Source organism: Schistocerca gregaria, chromosome X, assembly GCF_023897955.1.
Source record: "Schistocerca gregaria isolate iqSchGreg1 chromosome X, iqSchGreg1.2, whole genome shotgun sequence".
Classification (NCBI taxonomy): Eukaryota; Metazoa; Arthropoda; class Insecta; order Orthoptera; family Acrididae; genus Schistocerca; species Schistocerca gregaria.
Genome location: NC_064931.1, coordinates 643,323,724 through 643,350,281, shown reverse-complemented (window position 1 = coordinate 643,350,281; position 26,558 = coordinate 643,323,724). Strand labels below are relative to the sequence as shown.

Genomic DNA, 26,558 nt, shown 5'->3' with positions numbered 1-26,558 from the left:
TAGGATTTTTATTTAAAATGTACAATAAACACGTACAACAGTTGTTTATCTGTCAAACAATAATGATACTACTGGGCAAATTTAACTGATAACAAATTGAACATTTATTTCATAGACAAAAAGTAAAGATTCTCAACCCAAAGGTTACTTTGAACACAGTGTGGCTTTACTAGATGTGGTGCTGTTGGAGGTGGCATGCCCTTGGCTTTGAGTTGACTTAACTAGCTAATTTAAGGTGGATGCCAAACCATGATCCAATCTGGCATTTTTTAGAATAACAGATAATTCGTAGAAGGGAAAGACGCCATATATGAGAGAGAAAATTTTAAGATCAATTGTCTATGTTGGGTACTTTTATTTTTTTTCTAATCCTTCCATATTTTTGGGGTGCATGCATTTTGGTTGTCAGCCACCTTTAGTCACAATTACTGTCATAGTTCTTTTGGCTATTAGTCCAGCCAGCCTTAGATACATTTAAACATACATACTTAATTAGATTTAAGGTACATCAAAATCTGTGTAGGGACTGTGCTTATTATGTATGGATGCAGGTAGAGCTGGCTGCAGTTCAAAAATCGTTAGAACCTACATTGCCCACAAAGTATAAGCTTCATGTTGCCAAGGACTGTGGCAGAGACAGGGCCGCTGTGGCACCTCTTATACTGTCAGTATGTAACAGAGCAATCTCGGACTACCCTATTTGTTCGTATACCACTCCAGATGCCAGTATTATAATGTTTTTTACTTTTCTGATTTCTTTTCATTAAAAGTACATATGTGATAGTAATGAGAAATAACTAATTTCTTTTTTAAGTTGTATTTAATTGAAATTGATAATTCAGTGAAGATTTTAATGATTGCAAATGTCAATAGTACATTTGATTCATATGAAAACATTTTATTTTATTTAAAGAAATATTCATGATTTGCTATACCTGTAAACCACATAACATAAAATTTCAGTGCAGTTCAAAGTTGTTTGTTTTAAGACTGACCTAGTGTATCTGAAAGCCCTCTTTCCAACAAACATTTCACTTTATTCAAAAACTATGTATTTCAAAAAGTTCAAATCTTAAAATGTAATTCCTTTCAGACTTCAGTGCCATAGTTTTGTAGCCCCAGTTTTTCTGTGTCCAAAAATCTATACTTTACTTAAATTACTTGTTAGTTTTTTTCAGTTATTCCAATTAGAAAATGTCATTTTCCAGAATCTTTTAGTAAAGTTTGTGAATCCCTGTTCATATTCAGTTGCTCTCCCAAAACATAGAACTTATATTTTGCCATTTTCTAACTATGTGACTATTGGTGGGTAGGTTGGTTGGTTGGTTGGTTGGTTGGTCAGTCCGCTGGTTGATTTAGGGGGAGAGGACCAAACATGGAGGTCATTGGTCCCACCTGATTAGAGAAGGATGGCAAAGGAAGTCAGCCGTACCATTTCAAAGGAACCATCCCAGCATTTGCCTGAAGTGATTTAGGGAAATTTCAGAAACCTAAATCAGGATGGCCAGACAGTTTTGAACCGCCATCCTCCCAAATGCGAGTTTAATGTGCTAACCACCAAACCGTATCACTCAGCAACTATTAATTAAAGAAACTTATTTGCTGCCTATTGTATCCCTGTTCCTTTCAATTGTCCTGCCTTTTATGTCAATATCTAAAATGGAACAGCTTAGATTTTTAATTATTTGTGATTTTCTGTAATAAGCACATTTATAAATAGATGTTCCACACAAAGCATGAGTGGACTATCATTCTATCAGTCTAGCCAGTATAGTATTCATTTTATTCAGTCAGTCTCCGATATGCAGTCAGTGTGACATTGCAGTAAAGTTACTGTGTTTGTTATGGGTGTTACCAACTGAAAAACTGTTAACAAACTCATGGACTGTTTGAAATGCTGACATGTGTTATGTAAAATGTTAAAATGACTAAATAAAAGCTGATCATCAACTGTTTAAAGCAATAAGTACATTTAACTCAACAAGTGAACTTTACTGTGTTGTGGTATTCCATCACAATTTACTGTGAATAGACCTGTTAATTAGCTAAGTAATGTTTTTGTAAGTGAACATGCTCCTTAGTAGATCAGGCTTGGACTACACTCTGAAAGCAGCTGCTCAGTTAGCAGAGTATGTGTGGCATACACATGAGGGTAGAGTCTCTGATAATACTGTCTGTTCAAAGAATGCTGGTCAGTTTGATGTAATACAAGAAGGAACCATGTATAGGTGACCTGCAGCTTTATGAATGGGATTAAGCATCATTGTAGATCAGGAAAAGGAGATTAATTAACTCTGGGCTAAGGTCTCAGAGTTACTGCCACTCATTAATGTCAGAACCATGCTTCAAAAGGAAAAGTTGGCTCAAACGAGAAGTAAACGGTAGTGAAATATCAAACTCAGAATGGAACACATACCAAAAGTAGAGGCTGGATATTAGTGGTGAAAGCATATTTACTTCTGTAAAACACTGGAATATCTAATGAGACAAATACTGACTGAGACTGGAAGTGAGTCTGAATGAAGTTAAACAACAAAGGCAGGACTGATATAATGATCAAATGTTATTATGATCCATCTGTAGTAAGAATTGAAATGGCTGAATGCTTCAGAGAAAACCTAGTCTTGTTGTAGCAATAAGGAGGAAGGCTGGGCTGACATCTCAACTTGCTATAAATAGAATGGGATATATATCTTTAGAATGGGAGGCAGGATCTTGTAAAATTATAGTAAATATATTTTCTAAAAACTGTTAACAGCAGTTGATGAGATAGCCCACTCATGAGTGGAATTTATTGGATTTGCAGTCAAAAATAAGTCCAAACTTTTAAATTCATTGAATTTAGAAATGAAAATTAGTGACCAAAAGCCTAGAATGATATCATTAATTACTGGTATTACATAGAAATTTAAGAAATGCAGAAGTAACTAGATATTTAATATATGTGTATTATAGTAATGAAACTTTCTAAATGGAACAATATGTAAAATAAGGTAAAATAAGGGAAAGGCTACCCATTACCTATAGACTGATGTGTGGAACATAGAAATATGCAACAGAAAACAGTATCCACACTAGCTTCTGAGTTCTTGACCTTCTTCTAATAAAAGTACACACATTTACAACCAAAGAGACATCCAAATGTACACTCCCGTAGCCAGAGCAAGGTTCAGTCAGTCTCACCACAGGTGTGTACATTTGGGTGTCTGTGTAGTTCTGTGTGTGACTGTGTGTACTTTTACTACAAAAAGAGCAACAACTTGAAAGATAGTATGAACATTATATTCTGTTATATGTTTCTATGCTCTACACAACAGTCCATATAGGTAAGTGGTTGCCTTTCCCTACTTAAATAATAAGTGTGACAGGATAATCATTGTCAATTACCTGAACAGTCAGCAGCAAACACTCTACTCTGGGAAAAAGGATGTAGATGATCTCAGGCCTTGGAGGAACTTTGGCAGCAATTCAGACATGTTGTATGCATGTCGCAAGTCAGTTGTTGCCATGGAAGAAAGACAACCATGGGAAGGATCCACTATGTTCATTAAAGGTATCAGGAAACTACTATGAAAGCAGAGGTTTGGATAGCAAAGTAAGGTGAGTAAATCTTAGGTGACAGACAAAACTGAATGAAATAAAGAATATGCAAGAAGAATTCAGTGAATTCAAAGATGACATTTTATCTGCCGAGTTTGAAAGGACTAAAAAGATTTGGTACTGGGTGAAGTCAGTCAACAGAACAAAGTCACCTGTCCAAATTCACATTGACCATGCTGGTATCAAAATGGAAGATGATAAAACAAAGACCAAAATTCTAAAGTCTGTTTTCTGAAATTACTTCAAAGATGATGATCACAATGCATTTCCTGCGTTCAGGCATCACACTGATGCAAAAAAATGGTGGATACAAAGGAAAGTAAATGAAGAATTGAAAACAGGAAAGACAGCTCAAACCAATTGACATTATAGGATGCCCATTAAATTCTATATTAGATTAGATTAGATTAGATTAATACTAGTTCCATGGATCATGAATACAATATTTCCAATACATGACATAATTAAGTTAATTTAACAACATAATTATTTTAATATAACATCCTTTTGATTTTTATTTTTTAAAATTTGTTTTATAATTTTTTATTTGTTTTTTTTTTCTTAATTTATATCTAAAAATTCCTCTATGGAGTAGAAGGAGTTGTCATTCAGAAATTCTTTTAATTTCTTCTTAAATACTTGTTGGTTATCTGTCAGACTTTTGATACTATTTGGTAAGTGACCAAAGACTTTAGTGGCATTATAATTCACCCCTTTCTATGCCAAAGTTAAATTTAATCTTGAATAGTGAAGATCTTTCTTTCCCCTAGTACTGTAGTTATGCACAGTGCTATTACTTTTGAATTGGGTTTGGTTGTTAATAACAAATTTCATAAGAGAGTATATATACGGAGAAGCTACTGTGAATATCCCTAGATCCTTAAAGAAATGTCTGCAGGATGATCTTGGGTGGACTCTAGCTATTATTCTGATTACATGCTTTTGTGCAATAAATACTTTATTCCTCAGTGATGAATTACCCCAAAATATGATGCCATAAGCAAGCAATGAGTGAAAATAGGCATAGTAAGAACTGCAGAAGAACTGCCCCTTTTCTTAATAGCAATTTGCCATAGGTTTCTGGATCAATAGAACATGTCATCTGACTGGAAAATGTACAGGTCAATATGATAACCATGTTGGTCTGTTAAAAGAAATGTGAATGTCATTCTTACTTGAGAGGCATTCTCAGAAATAAAGGTAGTGTCTGTTATACCTGATCTTAGTGCAATGGGGCTACCACTGTTCACAATTAGTATGTAAATGATCTGGCAGAGAAATAGTGCAGCTCTATAAGACTGTTTGCAGATGACACAGATGTGTACAAGGAGGTGGCTTGGTTAGAAACACATTTCAAATGTAATGTTCATAAACAGATGAAAATATGTTACATAGTTTGACCACATAGTGAGCTATCAATCTCCTAAGTCAATCAGAACCATACTGTATGTAAGATTGTAGATAAAATAGCCACAATAATGTAATCTGGGTGAAGACAGATGTCAGACTCAGGTATTCTGGGAGAAACCATGAGGAAGGGTAATTCATGCACGAAAGGAGTGACTTAAAAGAGCATTGCTTGACCAGTTCTTGAGCACTGTTCATTATTCTGGAATTCTTATAAAGGTTGGTTTAATGGAAGAGAGAGGAAAGATTCTTGAGCACTGTTCATTATTCTGGAATTCTTATAAAGGCTGGTTTAATGGAAGAGAGAGGAAAGATTCAAAGAACACCTTCCAGTTCACTATAAATGTGTTAAGTCAGCTTGACATCTTTCCAAAAGGGCACAAAAATAATTTAAATTCCTCTCTATATAAATTAGAAAGAGGTGAAATACCATTTCATAGCTCAAGTTGTTAATTTTAATGATATCTGACATTAAAAATATTGCTTACTGTACCTGTTACTAAACTGCCATCTCTCTGTTGATTTGAATCCCTTTGTTCTGAAACATCCATCATAAACTGCAGATCTGAACTGGGAGCCACAATGAATGGTTGTTTTAGAGGAGAGCTGATTCCATCGCTATCTTCACCTGTCATCTGAAATTAAGTTTCCTATCATCATTTTGTAAACATATATTGAAACATTTACATGTAATTTCCTGTGACGTTTATGAAGCTGTATAATCTCATAATGCCATCAATGGGCACTTTGTGCTAAATAACATTTATATACTAAATAATTTCTCAGTTACTGTATAACAGAATCCTTAATATATTTAGTACAAGTGGAAGGGAGTAGAGTGTTGCTATTTAAGTATCAGTTATGATGTCATTTTATTTGCAGGTTATATACTGATCCAGAAATGTGATACAATCCTAACATTTATAATGATAGCTGTAGTTAGATTGGGCCACAGACAAGGTGAACAATACATCACTTTTTGTCTCTCTGTGGTGAAAAGATTTCTTAACCCTGCCCACCAGATCCAGGCATCTGGGCATTCAGTCTGCAATCTACTGAATACTTGCCTAAATTGTGGATGTACACGGATCAGCTATAACATCATTTTCACCCCTCCATTATGTAGGTTTGCTTGCCTTAATTGTGGGAAAGGCATTGATTGAATATTTAATTCCTATAATACAGGGTGGGGCAAATAAAAATGGCTCAAGCAAGTGGAGATGATTGGATGTGAATGTACGCATATAACCACACCCCATGAGGTTATATGCAACAGGATGCAGGAACTGCCCATACAGCGAGCCAAACTTTGGATCACATTTACGTTAGCAGAGGTCAGTCCGGTCACAGTCCTAGTTGGCCACGTAGGTTACCTGATCTGCCAGTGTGAAATTACTGTGTGGGGAGCACTATGACATAGAAACCCACAAAATGCAAATACTAAGAAACTGACACTTCAGTTTTTTAAATTATGTATGACTTTTATCTTAATTACCTTTTTCTTTACCTGCAGCCTCTCTTTTTCAGTATGGTTTTTCACATGTTTCCTCAGAGAGCTTGGATCTGTGTAGCGTTTTGGGCAGCCAATCACTTGACATGCATAAGGTTTCTGAAATGAAAAATTCCTTATTAGTGAAGTGTGGTTTTCAATTTCATGAGTTATTTGAATTCAATTATGAAAGCTTCTATCAATAAATCTATGCTCACCTGTAATAACCAACCATTTATAATTTCAGTCCCAGAAAACAAAAGGCAAAGTATTGGATTTAGTTATTTTGCCAAAAAAGTGAACAAAATAACAAGGAATTAAGGGAGATATAGTGTGACACAAATTTAGTTTTTCATTGTATTTGTATGATTTTTTAACCAAAGGTGATGAAAAATATTGTGTTTTTTACATACCGTATCAAAGTGAGTTCTCTGATGTTTTGCTCTGTCTGAACTGTTACTAAAAGCCTTGGTGCACCCTGCATATTGGCATAAATAAGGCCTCTCTCCTGTGTGAGACCTCTGATGAATTTTGAGATTTTCTAGACGAGAAAATGCTTTGGTGCAATCTGAATACTGAAAGACAAAATGAAAATGACATTCTTCAGAATTATAAGGACTGACTGTGTTATTAATATGAAATTAATTTATATTAATGTGTGGTAATGGTTGAAAAATGCAATTTGATCATTTTGGTACATCTTATGAACCATACTTGATATTACTTACAGTTACATCATACTATGGTATGGTGTATGGCTTTGCTAATAGTTATCTTGTTTCTTTAAGTTTTATTATTTTTATAGCCATTGCATTAGCCATGAGCAGTGATTGTGACTTCTATTAAGTGCAGAAAGTCAGAAGTACATTGTTTAGGATGTGTGTCACTTCTGTAACCTTTATGTTAACAACTTTACTGTATTGTATAATTTAAATCCCAACTGTCATGGAGTCACTTATGTTCAAAATTTTCAGTATTGTGCCATCATATTTTCATATTCTTATATTGTGGAGTAGGTTTACATACACTCCTGGAAATGGAAAAAAGAACACATTGACACCGGTGTGTCAGACCCACCATACTTGCTCCGGACACTGCGAGAGGGCTGTACAAGCAATGATCACACGCACGGCACAGCGGACACACCAGGAACCGCGGTGTTGGCCGTCGAATGGCGCTAGCTGCGCAGCATTTGTGCACCACCACCGTCAGTGTCAGCCAGTTTGCCGTGGCATACGGAGCTCCATCGCAGTCTTTAACACTGGTAGCATGCTGCGACAGCGTGGACGTGAACCATATGTGCAGTTGACGGACTTTGAGCGAGGGCGTATAGTGGGCATGCGGGAGGCCGGGTGGACGTACCGCCAAATTGCTCAACACGTGGGGCGTGAGGTCTCCACAGTACATCGATGTTGTCGCCAGTGGTCGGCGGAAGGTGCACGTGCCCGTCGACCTGGGACCGGACTGCAGCGACGCACGGATGCACGCCAAGACCGTAGGATCCTACGCAGTGCCGTAGGGGACCGCACCGCCACTTCCCAGCAAATTAGGGACACTGTTGCCCCTAGGGTATCGGCGAGGACCATTCGCAACCGTCTCCATGAAGCTGGGCTACGGTCCTGCACACTGTTAGGCCGTCTTCCGCTCACGCCCCAACATCGTGCAGCCCGTCTCCAGTGGTGTCGCGACAGGCGTGAATGGAGGGACAAATGGAGACGTGTTGTCTTCAGCAATGAGAGTCGCTTCTGCCTTGGTGCCAATGATGGTCGTATGCGTGTTTGGCGCCGTGCAGGTGAGCGCCACAATCAGGACTGCATACGACCGAGGCACACAGGGCCAACACCTGGCATCATAGTGTGGGGAGCGATCTCCTACACTGGCCGTACACCTCTGGTGATCGTCGAGGGGACACTGAATAGTGCACGGTACATCCAAACCGTCATCGAACCCATCGTTCTACCATTCCTAGACCGGCAAGGGAACTTGCTGTTCCAACAGGACAATACACGTCCGCATGTATCCCGTGCCACCCAACGTGCTCTAGAAGGTGTAAGTCAACTACCCTGGCCAGCAAGATCTCCGGATCTGTCCTCCATTGAGCATGTTTGGGACTGGATGAAGCGTCGTCTCACGTGGTCTGCACGTCCAGCACGAACGCTGGTCCAACTGAGGCGCCAGGTGGAAATGGCATGGCAAGCCGTTCCACAGGACTACATCCAGCATCTCTACGATCGTCTCCATGGGAGAATAGCAGCCTGCATTGCTGTGAAAGGTGGATATACACTGTACTAGTGCCGACATTGTGCATGCTCTGTTGCCTGTGTCTATGTGCCTGTGGTTCTGTCAGTGTGATCATGTGATGTATCTGACCCCAGGAATGTGTCAATCAAGTTTCCCCTTCCTGGGACAATGAATTCACGGTGTTCTTATTTCAATTTCCAGGAGTGTAAATGTTTATGGAGCAAATGATTGTGCACGATATGACTATGGACGATTATGTTTCTTGGTCATGTCAGTAATGCAAAACAATGTTTGGCTCCATCAGGAGAAGATACATACATGATATGGAAACCAGGACAGCAACAAATTAAAAATTGTGCAAACATGTCTCACTTCTTTCCCTTTTAATAATCCCCCAGTGGTTAGTTACTTTCACAGATAGAGATAGATTTTAAGGTTGCACATGAATGAAATCAAAGAAGGTTTCTCCATAAACACATATCAAAGCCAAGTGTACAACTAATAGACCTTCGTGTTTCATTCAGTGGCACAATTACAGAAGAATTTCATAAATTATCAGATTAAAGCATTCTTAACTAAAACATTGTTGCTGACACAGAATATTATATTTTAACAAATTAAAGAGCATAATTCAATAGTAGTTATTGTTATATTTAAAAGTTCATATTCAGAAGTCTCTTTCCTTACCATTTAGTTAATCAGGAGTGTAAATTTTTAATTGGAGCTCATGAAAATACAGTGAGCAACAATAAACAGCTTCAGTTCTAATTATTGTAATCTGATAAAAGGGAGGCAGTAGGAAGCCATTTGAGTCAGTCAGCAGGAGTTTGTGATGTGAGCAAGATCTGCGCTCAAAATTACTGCACAATGTATGCAGATGAGTTATCACAAAGCACAAGTTGTAAAAGGTGACAAGTTTTACCTAAATTCTGTGTCTGAGAGTTTATGCAGTGATTGTTTTTTAGTCATTGATTGTGAACTCACAGTTAATGTCATGAATTGTGTTAATTTTCAATAATACATTCTGAAAACTGTGGCAATGGTACTGGACTGTGAACTATGTTATTTCCAAATGATATTTACTATGCACATAGTTTTTGTTTTGATATGACTATCTGTTTGGAAGTATAGTGTAATTATTGAACCTGTTAATGATGTGCTTGCCACATGTAAACTTATGGGACAGTTCAGCATTAAAATTACTGCACTCAATCGATCACAATATATGACATCAACAGTTTGTTGTATATGGCTTGCCCTATATATCTGCATAAATTTTAGTAAATGAGACTTAATCTGACCACAAACTGTACACTAATTAATATCAAAGTGTAATGGAAGTATTTTGGACTTTATGCCTGGTGTGGACAATATAATTTGAATTCGGCTACATTTGACAGTGTCTTTTCAACTAGATTTGACAGAGGTGCAGCTACTGGAGGCATATTAGCACAGGTAAATAGGGTAATGTTAAAAGCCTAACAGTTAGTAAAATAGGCTTCACAGACAAACTGAACTCATTTCTGAATGACAATTTCTTCTTTGATATTCCCACAATATTTCATCAGCACAACTGACTGACATCTTCAAGTACTATATTTGTAAATTTGACTCAGTTCACATCATAGCAAGAGATTGGAATTATCATCTGTGGATAATAAAAATAACAGAACTAAACATAACTGAATCACATAATTTATACATACACCCAGTGTTTGATTTGTGACAGTATGTGCTGGTACAACATATAGGTACCTCCATTCTCTTCCTTTACATTTCCCTTTTGAGATATTGAAAATATGCTACATTGTTCTTTACATTTTAGGTATGGTGATTATTGTTAATGATCTAAAATTTTTCTGATAAACTGATATCTGAAACATGTGTGTCAGGATATTACTGTTTTCAAAATTAATACTTACTGGGCATTTGTTTGGTTTTTCTCCAGAGTGGACTCTCATATGTATCAGCAACTTGTATCTTGCATTAAAAGGTCTTGACCGCCTTGAACATCCTTGCCAGAAACATGAGAAATCTTCACCTTTCCTCATTTCTACATGACTCTTTTCAATATGGTTGACTAGTGACTCCTGATCCATAAAAACAGCATAGCAGTCAATCCAACGACATTCAAGGAGAGTTTCAGCTGTAAATAATGCAGAAAAATATTTACAGTTGGATAGTCAATGTGCACTTTATTTAAAATTGCATTGCTGAATAATCTAATTTCACGACAAGGACATAAAACTCCACAAATTATTTGAGCAATATTGAAAGTATAAGTTATCAGAATTAATTCTACACTAGCACTGTATGTCTTTCTTGCAGGAGTAGCACTGCAAATTGACTGTTTTATTTAATTTACATCCTATTCCTGATATTTTTCACAGCTTTTGTTTTCACCAAAATAAAAATTAGTCATCAGCTGCACATCTTACTTCTTCATGTCAGAATAAAATAATAAATAGGTATGAAAAGATTAGCAATGGGAGTGGCAAAAGTGGGTAATGGAAAGTATGTACCACCAAAAAGTGAGAGAAAAAGATGTAAAGAATAACTGAAATTCATTGTACAGTTGGTCAGTAAAACAAAGAAGACAATAGACTTACATACAACAGCAGCAAAACTGTTTTATAATAATATGATCAAAATAACTCTAGAATCAGTGAGTAAGACAGGTAATCAAAAAGCTGTTGTTTAGAAAAAAAAAGGGTGACTTCATATCATCAGAAGACATGTGTCTCTGAATATTAAATCCAGTCTAAAGTTACAAGAGGAGTAAAATACATTGTTCACAATATACTGGGATGTAGTTCTTCCTGTAGAAGAGTTGTTGATAATTTCATGCAAACTTGTTGAACACAGGATGCAGTGGTAACCTCCAGATTGACTAATGCTTTGCATTGAACTAGACCTTGAGCCTGTGGAAGTATCTTAAAATTAAGTCAACAAGAGACTCCCCAAGGCCTCAACACTCCAGTCAGATAGTAAGGTAGACATCACAGTTCAAATGCTGGTCTGATACTCAGTTTTAATTTATCAGAGTTTCTACAGTGAACACTATGCTGCAGGATGAAAGTTTCACTCTAGAATATGCATTGTTACTAATAATGTGTTTCATAAAAATGTATGCCTTTGATAACTCCAAACTTGCTTCATAATGACTTGCTTGCCCATGTGAGACATAGACACACCAAGACGTGTATCAAGTAAGTGAACACAAAACACACATGCAAAACTGTGCACACGCACGTAGTTAACAGGGAGGCAGTGTGTGTGTGTGTGTGTGTGTGTGTGTGTGTGTGTGTGTGTGTGTGTGTAAAGAGGAGATTCAACTAAAAACAATTAGTAATTATTTTATTTTATAATTACAAATACTTTAGATTTATTTACTAACCTGTTGTCTCATCATCTTCAGCAAGTTCAGAAGTAATTCTTTGTAACGATGTATTCTCACTTTCCAGTGTCCCAAGGAAAGGATCATGAGGGGGTCTGAGGCAATCAGGCAAATTTCCATTCTTTGGATAATGGCAATGATAGTTATCCTTTGAATGGTCAGCTGACAGCTGTATTTGATGAAAGGAAGGTAGTTGCTGTTTATTCAGTAAATTTGAAAGAATTTCACCCTTGTATTTAGGAAGAACAACCTGAAAGAGCAAATAATGATGTTTCAGTATTTTCTTACAAAGGTACCTCAGTGACCAGATTGTAACACACAGGAGATGAAGTAGTGATGTAAAGAATGGCATTCATGGACAGCAGCTATGCAGATGAGGTCCTTGGAAAGAATTTTTGCTATTATGACTATATACATCCTTAAGCAACAAAGTTCACTGTTGTCTCAAGCAATTGTAAGAACTATTTGAAAAGGCTATGAAGGATTCACATACTTACTAGTGATAAATGACATTAATATTGATACACTGAAAGTTAGTTTATGTGTAAATGCTTGCATGTCCTAATCTGTATCCAAAATCTAAAATTACAAGTACACAATCCGACAAGGAGGTGTGACAAATCATACAATAACAAACTTTTTAAAAATACATTGCACTATGCTGTTAAACAAAGACTTGCATGACTATAACAAAAAAGTAGAAACACTTAAAAATACAAAGCAACAGCTGAAATTAAGGTGCAGTATCAACTTTTATAATAACTCTTTGCATTTTCAGTTTTTAAAAATAAACTGAAACTTTACCTTAATTTAGCTAATCCATGTAACACTGCAGAGTACTTACACTTTGCATCAAAACAGCTAAACATGAAGTTTACCTAAATTTGTTGACAGCTGTCACATTATCCAGACGTGGGAGAGCAAGCGAGTGAGAGAGAGAGAGAGAGAGAGAGAGAGAGAGAGAGAGAGAGAGAGAGAGAGAGAGACTATACCACATAGGTGATATTTTCTATTTGGACTGTAATACTTATTAATACCGCTACTTACTCAGGCAACAAGTATTGGTTTATGCAGCCATTTTCACTTGTTTACGTATTTTAATTCAACATGGTCATAAAAATCATTACTTATTATTATGCTACAGTAAATATACTATGTGACCAAAAGTATCCAGACACAACCAAAAACATTCGTTTTTCATATTAGATGCATTGTGCTGCCACCTACTGCAAGGTACTCCACATCAGCAAACTCAGTAGTCACTAGACATCATGAGAGAAGAACTCACAGGCTTTGAATGTGGTCAGGTGATTGGGTGTCACTTGTGTCATACATCTGTATGTGAGACCTCCACACTCCTAAACATTCCTAGGTCCACTGTTTTTCATGTGATAGTGAAGTGAAAATGTGAAGGGATACATACAGCACGTAAGCGTACAGGCCGACCTTGTCTGTTGACTGACAGAGACCGCTGACAGTTGAAGAGGGTAGTAATGTGTAATAGGCAGACATCTATCCACACCATCACACAGGAATTCCAAACTGCATCAAGATCCACTGCAAGCTTGATGACAGTTAGGTGGGAAGTGGGAAAACTTGGATTTCATGGTTGAGCGGCTGCTCATAAGCCACACATCATGCCAGTATATGCCAAACGATGCCTCGCTTGGTGTAAGGAACATAAACACTGGATGATTGAACAGCGGAAAGATGCTGTGTGGAGTGACGAATCACAGTACACAATGCGGCGATACGATGGCAGTGTGTGAATGACCGGTGAACATCATCTACCAGCGTGTGTAGTGGCACCCGTAAAATTTGGAATCGGTGGTGTTAAGGTGTGGTTGTGTTTCTCATGGAGGAGGCTTGTACCCCTTGTTGCTTTGCATGGCACTATCACACCACAGGCCTACATTAATGTTTTAAGCACCTTCTTGCTTCCCACTGTTGAAGAGCAATTCAGGGATGGCGATTGCATCTTTCAACACGATCAAGCACCTGTTCATAATGGATGGTCTGTGGCAGAGTGGTTACACGCAATAACAATCCTGCAATGGACTGACCTGCACAGAGTCCTGACCTGAATCCTACAGAACATCTTTGGGATTTTTGGAACGCTGACTTAGTGCCAGGCCTTACCGACCAACATCGATACCTCTCCTCAGTGCAGCATGCCATGAAGAATGGGCTGCCATTCCCCAAGAAACCTTCCAGCACCTGATTGAATGTATGCCTGCGAGAGCGCAAGCTGTCGTTAAGGCTAAGGGTGGGCCAACAGCGTATTGAATTCCAGCATTACTGATTGAGGGGGGGGGGGGGGGAGAGGGAACCATGAACTTGTAAGTCATTTTCAGCTAAGTGTCCAGATACTTTTGGTCAAATAGTGTATTTTATAAAAGCAAATTATAGTAGATACAATTTAAGGTGTCATAGACATGAAAATAATAGCAAATTCATGAAAGTCTACAAACAGACAATGCAGTTATGGCTGCCTGTGTATACCATTTCTAATGTGATGATTTTCTCTCCATCCACATTACTGTGTTTCTTGAAGGCAAAAAACCAATCTGCTTTAAAAATGGATAAGAACTAAAGTAAATATGTATAACATCAGTTATATACAACTGTATATATTTATTCTCTACAAGCATATTGTTGGTTTATTCACTTACACTAATATAGTTGTAAAATTATCCACAGACGAATAAACTACTTACTTATTTTTGTTTGTTTACATGTAAATACATTGTATGTCTCTCATGAACTATGAAGGACCAAGAACATGACACATAAGGAAGCAGTTGGGAATTTGGTAATAGGAGATTGCATTTAGCTAGATCACAAAATGAGTTAGCAGACAAATATGAGGACATGCTGAAAAGTAATGCCTCTGAATTTTTTGTCTGTTCTCAATATTGGTCAAGGTATTACATCTCGTGCACATTATTCTGTTGGTCCATCTGATTTTCATCTGTTTCCAAAACTTAAAGAACACTGCTACTGAAGAAGTGGTGCAAGAAAACATGAGGCTGTGGCTCCATCAACAAAGTCAAACATTTTGCAGAGACTGTATAAACAAAGTTGTTTGATGTTGGGAGAAATGTGATTGTCACCAGGGTGTCTGTGTTGAGAAATAAATATATAAACAGAAAGAATATAGATCTAGAATGTTAATAAAGTCTGTTTTATTTAACAAGCCTTAAGAATTTTCACAAAAAAACTTGGTGGCATTACTTTTCAGCATGCCCTCATAGCAGAATATAATTTTCAGAAAGTAATTTAAAAGTAGCATAACACAGAAGAATGTCCAGGTGTATGAACTGGTCATAAAGCTGTAAAAGTGGAACAGCTTCTATTGGGGATTAGCTCCAACAAAAATTGAACATATGTAATAAATAAATTCTGACTATAATGACTGTTAATAGTTCTTATTTAGGTGATGTTATATGGCTCATCAGATCTCAATAATTTTTAAGAAAAGAACTGCCTTATGCATAGGTCACCTTTCTTGGAGATATGATACAAAAATGGGAATACAGTATTATTAAATCCATTTCTTGGCGTTTCAGTCAGTAGTTTCTATGATGCACCTATTTGTTCACCAACTCCCAACACCAAAAAATCATTTACCTTTTTATATGAGGTTTAAATATCTCTTATAATTTAGTTACATTCCAAGACCTGTCTATTGGCATACTTATATAAACAATATACTTTATTAAACAACACTGCAATAAAAGTTTATGGTGAGTTTTTAGTATTGCTCTTTTTGTGAATGAAACTAAAGCCTCAGTATGCCGCCCTCCCCTTCCCCTTCACCCAAGACAATAAAATCAGATACAGAAAGGCAAGATGTGGCAGACATGCTTTGACCTCCATTGTGTAGCACACACAGGCTTTCTTTCAGATGAACACTGCTCATGTAAAAGCAAAATTTTACATTCAAGTTCTAACACACCATGAAGATTTAATCAGTGTATTTTTGCCATTATAAAACTGAAGATGGCCAGAAAATTCTACACCAAAATATTATAGCAACAAGATTGACTTCTGGCTGTTTGTCCAACATTTTGTGGAAGAAGCTTTAACCTGGTTATCAGTTTCAGTGTACAGCACTGTTATTTTCACCACAGGATAAATGTTAGTAAAATGAAACTTTAAATATATCTATTTAAAATTTTGAAGCTGATTGACTCTCTAGCACTATGACAATGCTGATCATCTTTTTGTGCTATTACCTTAGTGCTTTGCTGTAAGTAAGAAAAAACATGGACTACTGAAATTAGTGTTTATCTTGTAATTTGTTTAGGAGTTCTGTGAGTATTTACTTGCCTGATTTGAAGATAGGGCTTCACATGTGTTGAATGGCTTATTTTCTACTAAGGTCATTGCCTCTGAACTATGTGAGTGCCCGTTTACTGGCAAATTATTATTGTTGCTGTTGGAAATGAAACTCAGGCTTGGTGGGCTACAAGTGCTCCTTGCTGATAAGTGACCATAGCTGCCCATTGCACCTGTATTGCTGTGCTCCTGAAAGTGACTGAATGGTTAGTTTGGTGCAGTGCTAATACATAAGTGATTAAGTAAATGAATAATAATTGCTTGTAATTACATTGCTGTAAGAATTGTAACTTTAATACCACAAAAATACAAAAATATTATTTATTTAAGAGTATAATTTCACTTGAAATAAACTGTAAACTCAAGTTTAAAGTCTGTTAATATTTATGAAAGTTCCTGAAGCAAAAAGTATGCAAAAGAACAATAAATTGATGCTTATAAGAAAATGATACAGAACTTAAATGGCAGCCAGAATGTGGTAATAACCTAGACTGACACAACAAAACTACTGACATATATTCAACAGTATTATAAAGATTCTCATTTAGAGTTTGGCTTTTCTTATTACCAATAGTGACAACTATAAACATTGTCACAGCATTGTCACAGCATTGTCACAAGAGACTGACAGCTAACAGAGTGATGTTGAGAGTTTTCACATGTGATAATATTTAAGCAAAGTGTTTCAAGAGGTATTGTGGGATACTTCCTGGCAGGCTGCTTTGAGAGCAAAATTAACATTATTAGTAATGACTGCTGGGGAATACTGATACAAGGTTTACTGACTGAAAAGATCTCTCCTAGTTGTAACTAATCTCACATAACCAGCCATCATTCTAGTGCAAATAAAATGGCTTTTGAAATATCATCTTCTATCAGACTGCTTGTGTTATGCCTATTATAAGCCAAAGTATGAACAGTTCATTGTTTACTCATTTCAAGTACCTCACTGCTGAATGTTAAAAAAAAAAAAAAAAAAACTTTGTACGCATCATGGATTCAAATGAAAGATGGTTGTCACTCCAGAACCTTAAGTAGCGCCTCTTTGATTTTATGTTGGTTGCTAGTTGGTTAGTTATCAGTCTTGACTTAATGTCATGATGTGTAGAAGATCATATAGCACCTTCTGTTGTTTTAATAAAATACTGACTTTGTGCCAGAATATGGTTATATTGATCTGAAACTTAAATCATAGTAATGTAGTGGCATGAGTATGATTTACTTCATCATAGTAAAGCTGAGGAACAAGAAACTAGAATCAAATGTTGACACATTCTGGTAAAGAAGTGCAACTATATTGATATCATACTATAAGGATTAAAATGGAAAGGAAGATCAGAAACTACACTACATGTACATACCATCATATTTATAATAAAGATGTTTTGTAGTCATGAAGAAAATTATAATGGAATGCAATGACTATTTGACATGCAATTACATCACATATAGTTAGGCAAACTTCTGTTCAAAAAATATGAAAAAAACTGTCCAATGGTTTGAATATTTCAAAGGAACTTTACACCAGCCCAATCCACTGCACACTTAAAACTTCAAAAATGAGTAAAACATGCAAGAACTAATGGTAAAAGCAGAGGTGTGCACAGTGATCACAATTCTTTGAAACAGTGAAGTAGCTAGTTTGGATGAAACCTCAGCCAAAATTCTGAAATATGGTGATTCATGTGTAATTGATCACCTCTCTAAATTGTGCAGTACTTGTTGGCAAACAAGGTATGTTACAGAAAATTGGGGGGATAACATCAGAGTTAAACTTCTGAAGAAGGTTAGTGTAACTGAATGTACAAACTGGAGAGATATCACACTCCTCTCAGAGCCAGGCAGAGTCTGCTGACTCATTATTCTAAAAACAAAACAAGCTGCAGATTGTTCATTATGAGAAGAACAGGCTGACATTTGAAGTGGGAAATCCTACTCTGAACAAACGTTTGTTCTGTGAAATGTAATAGAACAATACGGAGAATTGAGCTGCCCACTGCCCCTAAACTTTGTTGATTTTAAAAATGCTCTTGACAGTATATACTGAGAGTCATTGTGGAATATTGTAAGGTTATATGGAATTCCTGACCACCTCACTGATGTTTCCAGAAACCTGTATCAAAACTTAAGTTGCTGTATAAAAACAGATGATGGAACACCACTTTCTTTAGGATACTGACAGTTGTTAGACAAGGATGCATTTTGTTACCATTCCTTTGTATATTTGTCACAGACTTCATAATGAGAAAAGCTGTAGATTACTCCAGAATGGGCATATGTTTCAATGAGCAGTTTATGCTTATGGAACTAGATTTGGCTGATGACATCATTCTTGTGGAAAAAACACCACAAGATTTATAGCTAATGACTACCAAATTTGATGGAATGACCAGTTCTGTAGGGCTACAAATAAATGCTGATAAGCCAAATACAATCTTCACAAAAACTGGTAAGATATCTACTCAAAATATAGTGCAACAGAAGGTACTACAAGATGCTGACGTATTTCTGTTGCTCAGCAGCATTATCTGTAACAATGGGGATGAAGATGCAGACATCAGCAGCAGAACTGGAAAAGCCTCTGGAGCCTTCCAAAGAATGTGATCTATATAGCAATTAGACTCCATAAGTATGTCCATAAAGCTTCATCTGTACTCATCTATCATCCTACCATTGGTCTTATAAGCATGGGAGACCAGGAAAATGTCAGTAAAATCAGCACAAAAGCTCAATGTTTTTCACCAAATATACTTGAGGTGAATTTTGAAGATCTGTGTTTCAAATGATGAAGTGCAGAGAAGTGGTCTTTGCAACCAAAATGAAAGCTTGCGGGTTATGTTCTAGATGAGAAAGATGAGAGAGTCCACAACTCAGCACTGCTGTGGAAACCAACAGATGATACTGAAGTAGAGGAAGACCTCATAACACCACAAAATAAACACATGCAAAGCATTTTCAACTCATGGACATGAAATGGAAGGGAGCTGGAGAGATGCAGCTGATAAAGTTTACTGAAGAGTGGAAAAATCTTAGTTGCTGAGTATGAACTGTCCATCAATGCATGACCTAGAATCAAATATGATTGCTCATATCTCAGCACAAGTATACACACATTTGTGAATAAGGTGAAACCACTAATATATGATTAAAATTGCTATCCTCTCCCAGACTTTACATAAAATTTGTCTAAGTGAAGAAATTAAATGTACAATACAATGATTATACAATAATTTGTGGTAATTGATACAATCAGTTCTTAAAAAATCACAGATGTGTACTCATCAAAAAATTGAAATTGGTATCTGGGTACAAGGTAACCAACCTTTTTTTCTGACATGCCACAACAGCAAATTATATGCTCAAAACATGTGTTTTTGAGAGATCATCCTATATGCTCACACAGAAAAAAGCAAATATTGATGAACATGTCGAATTAAACCAAAAACATCACTGCATTTAACTGGTTAAACCACAAGCATAAATGTAGACATCTGTTTAATGACAAATTTTGTCACCATTGCTTTTATTGTTTAATGCTTTTCTTACAAGCCGCACCTCATATGATCACCAACGTTAAAGTGTTTTTTTTTAGACTTGATGAGAAAAACAGAGATGTGAAATAATGAGTTTACTTCCCCAATTGACGTTACTAGCTTATCAAAAGTCAGTTCAGTGAATTTCTGTGCACTGTGTAAGATATAAATTTGGAAGAAAACTCAGGTGTTAAAGTTTCGCCTCATGTCCTCTATCAGTGCTGCCATTCTTAAAATCTACAGTGTGTGGTGTGTGTGATACAAAGTATATAAGTGAGTAGTGCATGTAGTTGTTACAACTGTATCATGTCAGATTTGCACATGAAAAACTTTAAAATGTGCTATCGCAAAACCCTTGATCTATTTCCATGTGACTTCTCTTCCACAGCACATCATCTGCACGACAAGCATATTTTCAGCACTTCACAAAATGCTTTCACCCCTGCCTGCATTCCGGCCATTGCAGTGTTTCTCCCCCGCTGCACACATCCAGTAGGTGAGCTCATTTTACATGTTTTAGAGTGATGTGGAGGCTGCACTGGCTGTTGGATGACTTAACAAGTTGCCAACCAATAAGAGTTCACCATCCAGAAATGGGTAACATTTCCTTGATCATGACCAAGCATGTTCTTTGAGTCTCAATGGTTGAATTTAAAAGGTTGATGATGGATATTGTTACTGAATAAATTACATCAGGAATACATGCAAAAAGATGAGACTGAGCTATAACTGGCACAAAAAGAGGTGGTGGTTAGGCCCCTTCGTCACATATTGGCTTGGTGCAGAACACTTTGCATTGACTGTCTTGTTTCTCTATTAACATTGCAACTTGCAAACTGTGTTGGCAGCAGCGGCCATGGATTGTGTCTGCATTTCCTCTCTCAAGTCTCCCCTCTCCACAATGGCCTAAAATACCCCCTTAACTTTGCCTCCATCGATGTTGCAAATCATTTGTCTTTTGTGGTATCTATAACTCAGTCAGTCACATCACATGTCAATAGGAAGAAAATGGGATGAAGTTGAGTGAGACATCGAGTAAGAACTTAAAATCAAGGTAAACCTTACTAGAAAGAAATGTAAAATAGAGAAATTTTTAGCATTGATCTGATGGCTTTTTCACAGAGACTATGAACTTATGATGTAGAATCACGAAAAATGTAAAATTGGAGAACGTAAAATTGGAGTTCCACTGTAGTAACACCAGAGAAAAATCACCCAAATGGCACAAAGAGAATGTGTTGAACAGTGCACCAGAATTAAATGAATAAGATTTAACAGCAATGCTGCACATGTGTGCCTCTTATGTTAGTAAGGTCTTATCAGTCTAAGTCAGTAACGAACCATCAAACAGCAAGTACTAGTATGTCTCATTTGCATCTAAAGCAAAATATCTGTTTGTGAGTGGGCGGATGTTCACATGTAATGGATTTGTCATACTGTGAAATTGTGCTCTATCAAGGACTGTTTTTACAACAGTGATAAATGTGTAGAACAATAAGATAGAAAAGGGATGTAAGGAGCAATGACTTGATACTAGACCATGAAATGTGACTATATGTCTGGAGTAGACCATAAAGCTTTGTCAGTAATGATGGCCAATGTTGGAGCAATGTGGTGTGTGTTGTGATTGTAATAATGGTTCAATATATTTTACTCCAACTGTCATGATAACAGACAAGTATCATTTTATCTTGGCCTCTGATGATGATCACATATTTGCTTTGGTTGGATACTTATTTTTTGAGTCCTCCAAAAACTACTTTTGATGATTTGTGAATTCACCCAAAAACTACATGGCTGGAGACATTGCATGACTCAGTCCAGGTTCTTTTCTAATGCATGCAGTTATGCTTACAGGCTCTGATGGCAGCATCTTTGGGCATGTCATACTCTGTTCTCAAAATAGAAAAATAGACACAGTTCTATAACCCTAATCACTTTTGTATTGGCATAAAGTTCTCTTCATTGAGAGGTATCTGTGTTGCTGAAATTTTCACAAATGGAAGCTCATTTAAGAGCTTTTCAAAATACTTGGTTGATCTCTTTACGACATTCCCTGGCAGTACTGAGCTAAATTTGGTACCTATAATATGAAATATAATAATCTTGATGGTGTGTTTTGTGATTTTTCAATACACAGTTGATAAGATCTAGTAAGAAGCATTGTGCACAATGATTCTCCTGTAAAGCTTTTTCAATGACATTAACATATACTTCAAAAAACTGTTTAATAATGTATAAAATTGTAAAATACTTTTCTAAAAATCTTTTCCACTCCATTGGCTGGCGCAACAATTGTTATGAATTATTTCAGGAAGAAAACAGTCTTTGTTGCAACCAAGACTTTCTGAAATATTATTTTTCTACTTACTGTTTCCCAACTATAGATGACTTATCAGTTATATAAGGTAATTACATCAACTGATACATTCCTGGTGGTGTTAACCCATTATAAATAAGACAATAGAATTGTTTATTACCTGTATTGTTGATGATCCCAGAAGACTTGTAGAGGAATGCCTAATTATACTGTTCAAGTTTATGCTATCATTTCTAAAAGAAAAGGAAGTTCTTCTTGAATCAGTATTATGGATATTCCAAGACGAAAATTTTAAGTCTGTACTTTCGTTGTCCATACCATCAACAACAGTTTGTTCACAAAGACTTTGGTTATTTGAACTAGTTCTTTTCTCCTGCAGCACATTTGGAGCAATGGTAATGTGTTGTTTTGATGAAGTTGAGGGTACATCTACATTTTGACAAGGAAGCGATGTTTCACTGTTGCTGTCTTCCAGAGAATAGTTATGAACCTCTGTTACACCTGAATCAGAAATTACTGAAATTTCAGATACACCATCGAATGATACTGAGAAATTTTCACAAAATGACGATACTTCATCCACAGAATAATCAGAAGTGTCATTTAAACATGTGCTTTTGCTCTTGATTAAGGTAGTAGGGAATTCACTGCACACTAGCTCACGTAGATATAATGAACAATCTTCCTGTGAGAGGAATGATGGAATTGTCGTTGTATTGTCCAAAAGTGGCGTATGGTAATCCATCTTATCCTCTACAGACACATTGAAATCTTGTTCAAAAAACTCGTTTTGTGTGGGTGTGAGTAAAGCTGTTGAGCATGTCTGTTGTCCACACTCCTCTCTAACATCTTCAGACACAGTGCGTACTGGAATAGCATCTGGAATCAGGCTGAAGAATGATGCAGTATCTTGTGGTGCCTGACTAAAAGATGAGTACACAGTTGATGAGAAGTTCAATGTAGGTGATGCACATGATGTTAAAGAATGATGCAGTCCTCTGGATGACATCTGACTTTCTGCTGGAGTTGCTGGATCCAGATGCATGTTTCATATCAGACAGAACCTGTGAAAGAAGACGTCAACTATAGTGTCAACCATTAAGAAAAATACTATCACAGATTTCAGTTATTATACAACAAAATACTGAGCATGTTTGTAACCATATTTTTACGGCTGTGAAGTTCAAGGCAAGTTTGGGGTATTGAAAGTTTGTATTGCATTCAGATACCGTATACAGTACCTCAGTCTCCCAACATGCTGAGGCAACAATTTATTTAAACAGAAATAAATAAGAAAGTATTTCAGACATACTTGTGGAAAATTTTTCCATGGGCTGCTACATTTACCAGTTCTGTTGCTCATTACTTTTCAATCCTTACCAAACCTGATGGAGTAAGTTATCTATAACGACATAAACATTGGTGTTGTACTCTATAGAATATCTTCATTTGCATTATGTTTTACAACATTTCTGATAGTTTTTCCTTAATTAATTCACTGATGGAGTGAGGGAAGAATGATTGCTCTGTGGGAGTGATACTAATGAGTGAGAGCAGAGAGTGGGAAGGGTGATGGGATTGTACAAGGGGGCTGCAAATCATGCCCATAGCACTTGACAAGGTATATACACCTCATGTGCAGTGCCAAGTAATGGGCACCTCAGAGAAATGGGCTAGTATTGACTAGATGCGAGTTTGATTAACCCAGGGTTCCCAACCAAAAGGAGGTCTAGCGTGCATCGCCAGACCTCTATACAGATAAACTTCGGCCACACGTCAGTCTCCACTGTGTGGCATGATCATGGAAAAAAAAGGAGCTCTTCGCTTGAAAGTGTGTTCATAGCAATGGCTCGGATGTTGAGGTGATGGACAGATCTGGAAGCACTTGCTGTGCTAAAGTTGTATTAGCTTGTCCAGAAAAGGTGACACTTTTACTGGATTGATCGTTATTTTCTCAGGTACTCCGCCAGTTGCTTTGTAGCTCACAATTTAAAACGAAAACACTCTCAATAGTTTAGATGGCTGTTGAGAAATATTCACACTCAGTAATGCAGACTTCAGGTGCTAGTCCTGAATGAAAGAGAGCAGCTGATACTACTAAGAGGCCAAAGATCACGCCCTAAAATATGGGGAAAGCAGGACGTTTGATAGCGCCATCCCCCTACATGCACAAGGTACATTACTGGAAGGACCAGAAAGATCATTAAAGAAACTCAGTGGCCACGTAACGCAACACTTCTCACATGAGTAGCTGAGTATCCACGCTATGTACCGCACTTGTTAAAGATTGAGAAACTGGGCGAATGCCCAAATACTGCAGAATTACACAGCTGCTGAACTCGAGCTAGAACGTAGTCGTACGTAAATGTCTCAAACATTTTGACAGTGGATTTACCGAAAGAGAGGGAGACAGAACGTGTTTGTAAGAACACTATGAAGAGGGGCAACTACGAAGTTGAGCGGACAGCCGACTTTATACTGACGTTTAATTGTTGGTTATCGGGAGACTGATGTTATCAACTGTAAATCATATGTTCCAAACCGAATGCGTCCTTGAAAATGCAGAAAATATTGCCGCATCACTTTGCTTTGCATTTGTGCACCACCACCGTCAGTGTCAGCCAGTTTGCCGTGGCATACGGAGCTCCATCGCAGTCTTTAACACTGGTAGCATGCCGCGACAGCGTGGACGTGAACTGTATGTGCAGTTGACGGACTTTGAGCGAGGGCGTATAGTGGGCATGCGGGAGGCCGGGTGGACGTACCGCCGAATTGCTCAACACGTGGGGCGTGAGGTCTCCACAGTACATCGATGTTGTCGCCAGTGGTCGGCGGAAGGTGCACGTGCCTGTCGACCTGGGACCGGACAGCAGCGACGCACGGATGCACGCCAAGACTGCAGGATCCTACGCAGTGCCGTAGGGGACCGCACCGCCACTTCCCAGCAAATTAGGGACACTGTTGCTCCTGGGGTATCGGCGAGGACCATTCGCAACCGTCTCCATGAAGCTGGGCTACGGTCCCGCACACCGTTAGGCCGTCTTCCGCTCACGCCCCAACATCGTGCAGCCCGCCTCCAGTGGTGTCGCGACAGGCGTGAATGGAGGGACGAATGGAGACGTTTCGTCTTCAGCGATGAGAGTCGCTTCTGCCTTGGTGCCAATGATGGTCGTATGCGTGTTTGGCGCCGTGCAGGTGAGCTCCACAATCAGGACTGCATACGACCGTGGCACACAGGGCCAACACCCGGCATCATAGTGTGGGGAGCGATCTCCTACACTGGCCGTACACCTCTGGTGATCGTCGAGGGGACACTGAATAGTGCACGGTACATCCAAACCGTCATCGAACCCATCGTTCTACCATTCCTAGACCGGCAAGGGAACTTGCTGTTCCAACAGGACAATACACGTCCGCATGTATCCCGTGCCACACAACGTGCTCTAGAAGGTGTAAGTCAACTACCCTGGCCAGCAAGATCTCCGGATCTGTCCCCCATTGAGCATGTTTGGGACTGGATGAAGCGTCGTCTCACGCGGTCAGCACGTCCAGCACGAACGCTGGTCCAACTGAGGCGCCAGGTGGAAATGGCATGGCAAGCCGTTCCACAGGACTACATCCAGCATCTCTACGATCGTCTCCATGGGAGAATAGCAGCCTGCATTGCTGCGAAAGGTGGATATACACTGTACTAGTGCCGACATTGTGCATGCTCTGTTGCCTGTGTCTATGTGCCTGTGGTTCTGTCAGTGTGATCATGTGATGTATCTGACCCCAGGAATGTGTCAATAAAGTTTCCCCTTCCTGGGACAATGAATTCACGGTGTTCTTATTTCAATTTCCAGGAGTGTACAAAAGATAGCAACTGCAATAAGGAACATTTCTGTATCACACTTATCCTCAACATGATCAGTGCCGTCCTCTCCACGAAAATAAAATGAAATCGATAAAAATGGACCACAAGCTAGCAGATCATTGTTTTCTGATTTATAGAATGAGGATACTGCTGTAGAAAACTGTTGAGAGAACCTGCTAGTTACCAAACTAGATTCCTATCCACAAATCTCTCTTCCCCAAGTCAGAAATAATTGGGGATAAGGTGAAAGAAACCTCGTCATTAAAAGTTTTTGTATGTCTGTCCTTGTGATTGGACGTCTGGAAATAAAAGAAAATAAAACACCTACAGCCAGCCATCATCATGATGTCATTTATTGTACAGCAACAGTTTCG

General features: G+C 37.8%; 1 protein-coding gene across 1 annotated transcript in view; it reads right to left on the bottom strand.

Annotated features, from left to right (window-relative positions):
• Positions 1-26,558, bottom strand: part of LOC126299197 (zinc finger protein GLI4-like) — a 45,560-nt gene that overhangs the window by 7,515 nt on the left and 11,487 nt on the right. The window contains exons 2-8 of the mRNA XM_049990978.1: positions 22,489-23,392; positions 16,467-16,664; positions 12,135-12,384; positions 10,660-10,883; positions 6,910-7,071; positions 6,503-6,616; positions 5,501-5,642 (exon numbers count right to left, since the gene is read on the bottom strand). Coding sequence (XP_049846935.1) covers positions 5,501-5,642; positions 6,503-6,616; positions 6,910-7,071; positions 10,660-10,883; positions 12,135-12,384; positions 16,467-16,664; positions 22,489-23,373 — 1,975 coding nt within the window. The 5' untranslated portion in view covers positions 23,374-23,392. The remainder of the gene's footprint in view (positions 1-5,500; positions 5,643-6,502; positions 6,617-6,909; positions 7,072-10,659; positions 10,884-12,134; positions 12,385-16,466; positions 16,665-22,488; positions 23,393-26,558) is intronic.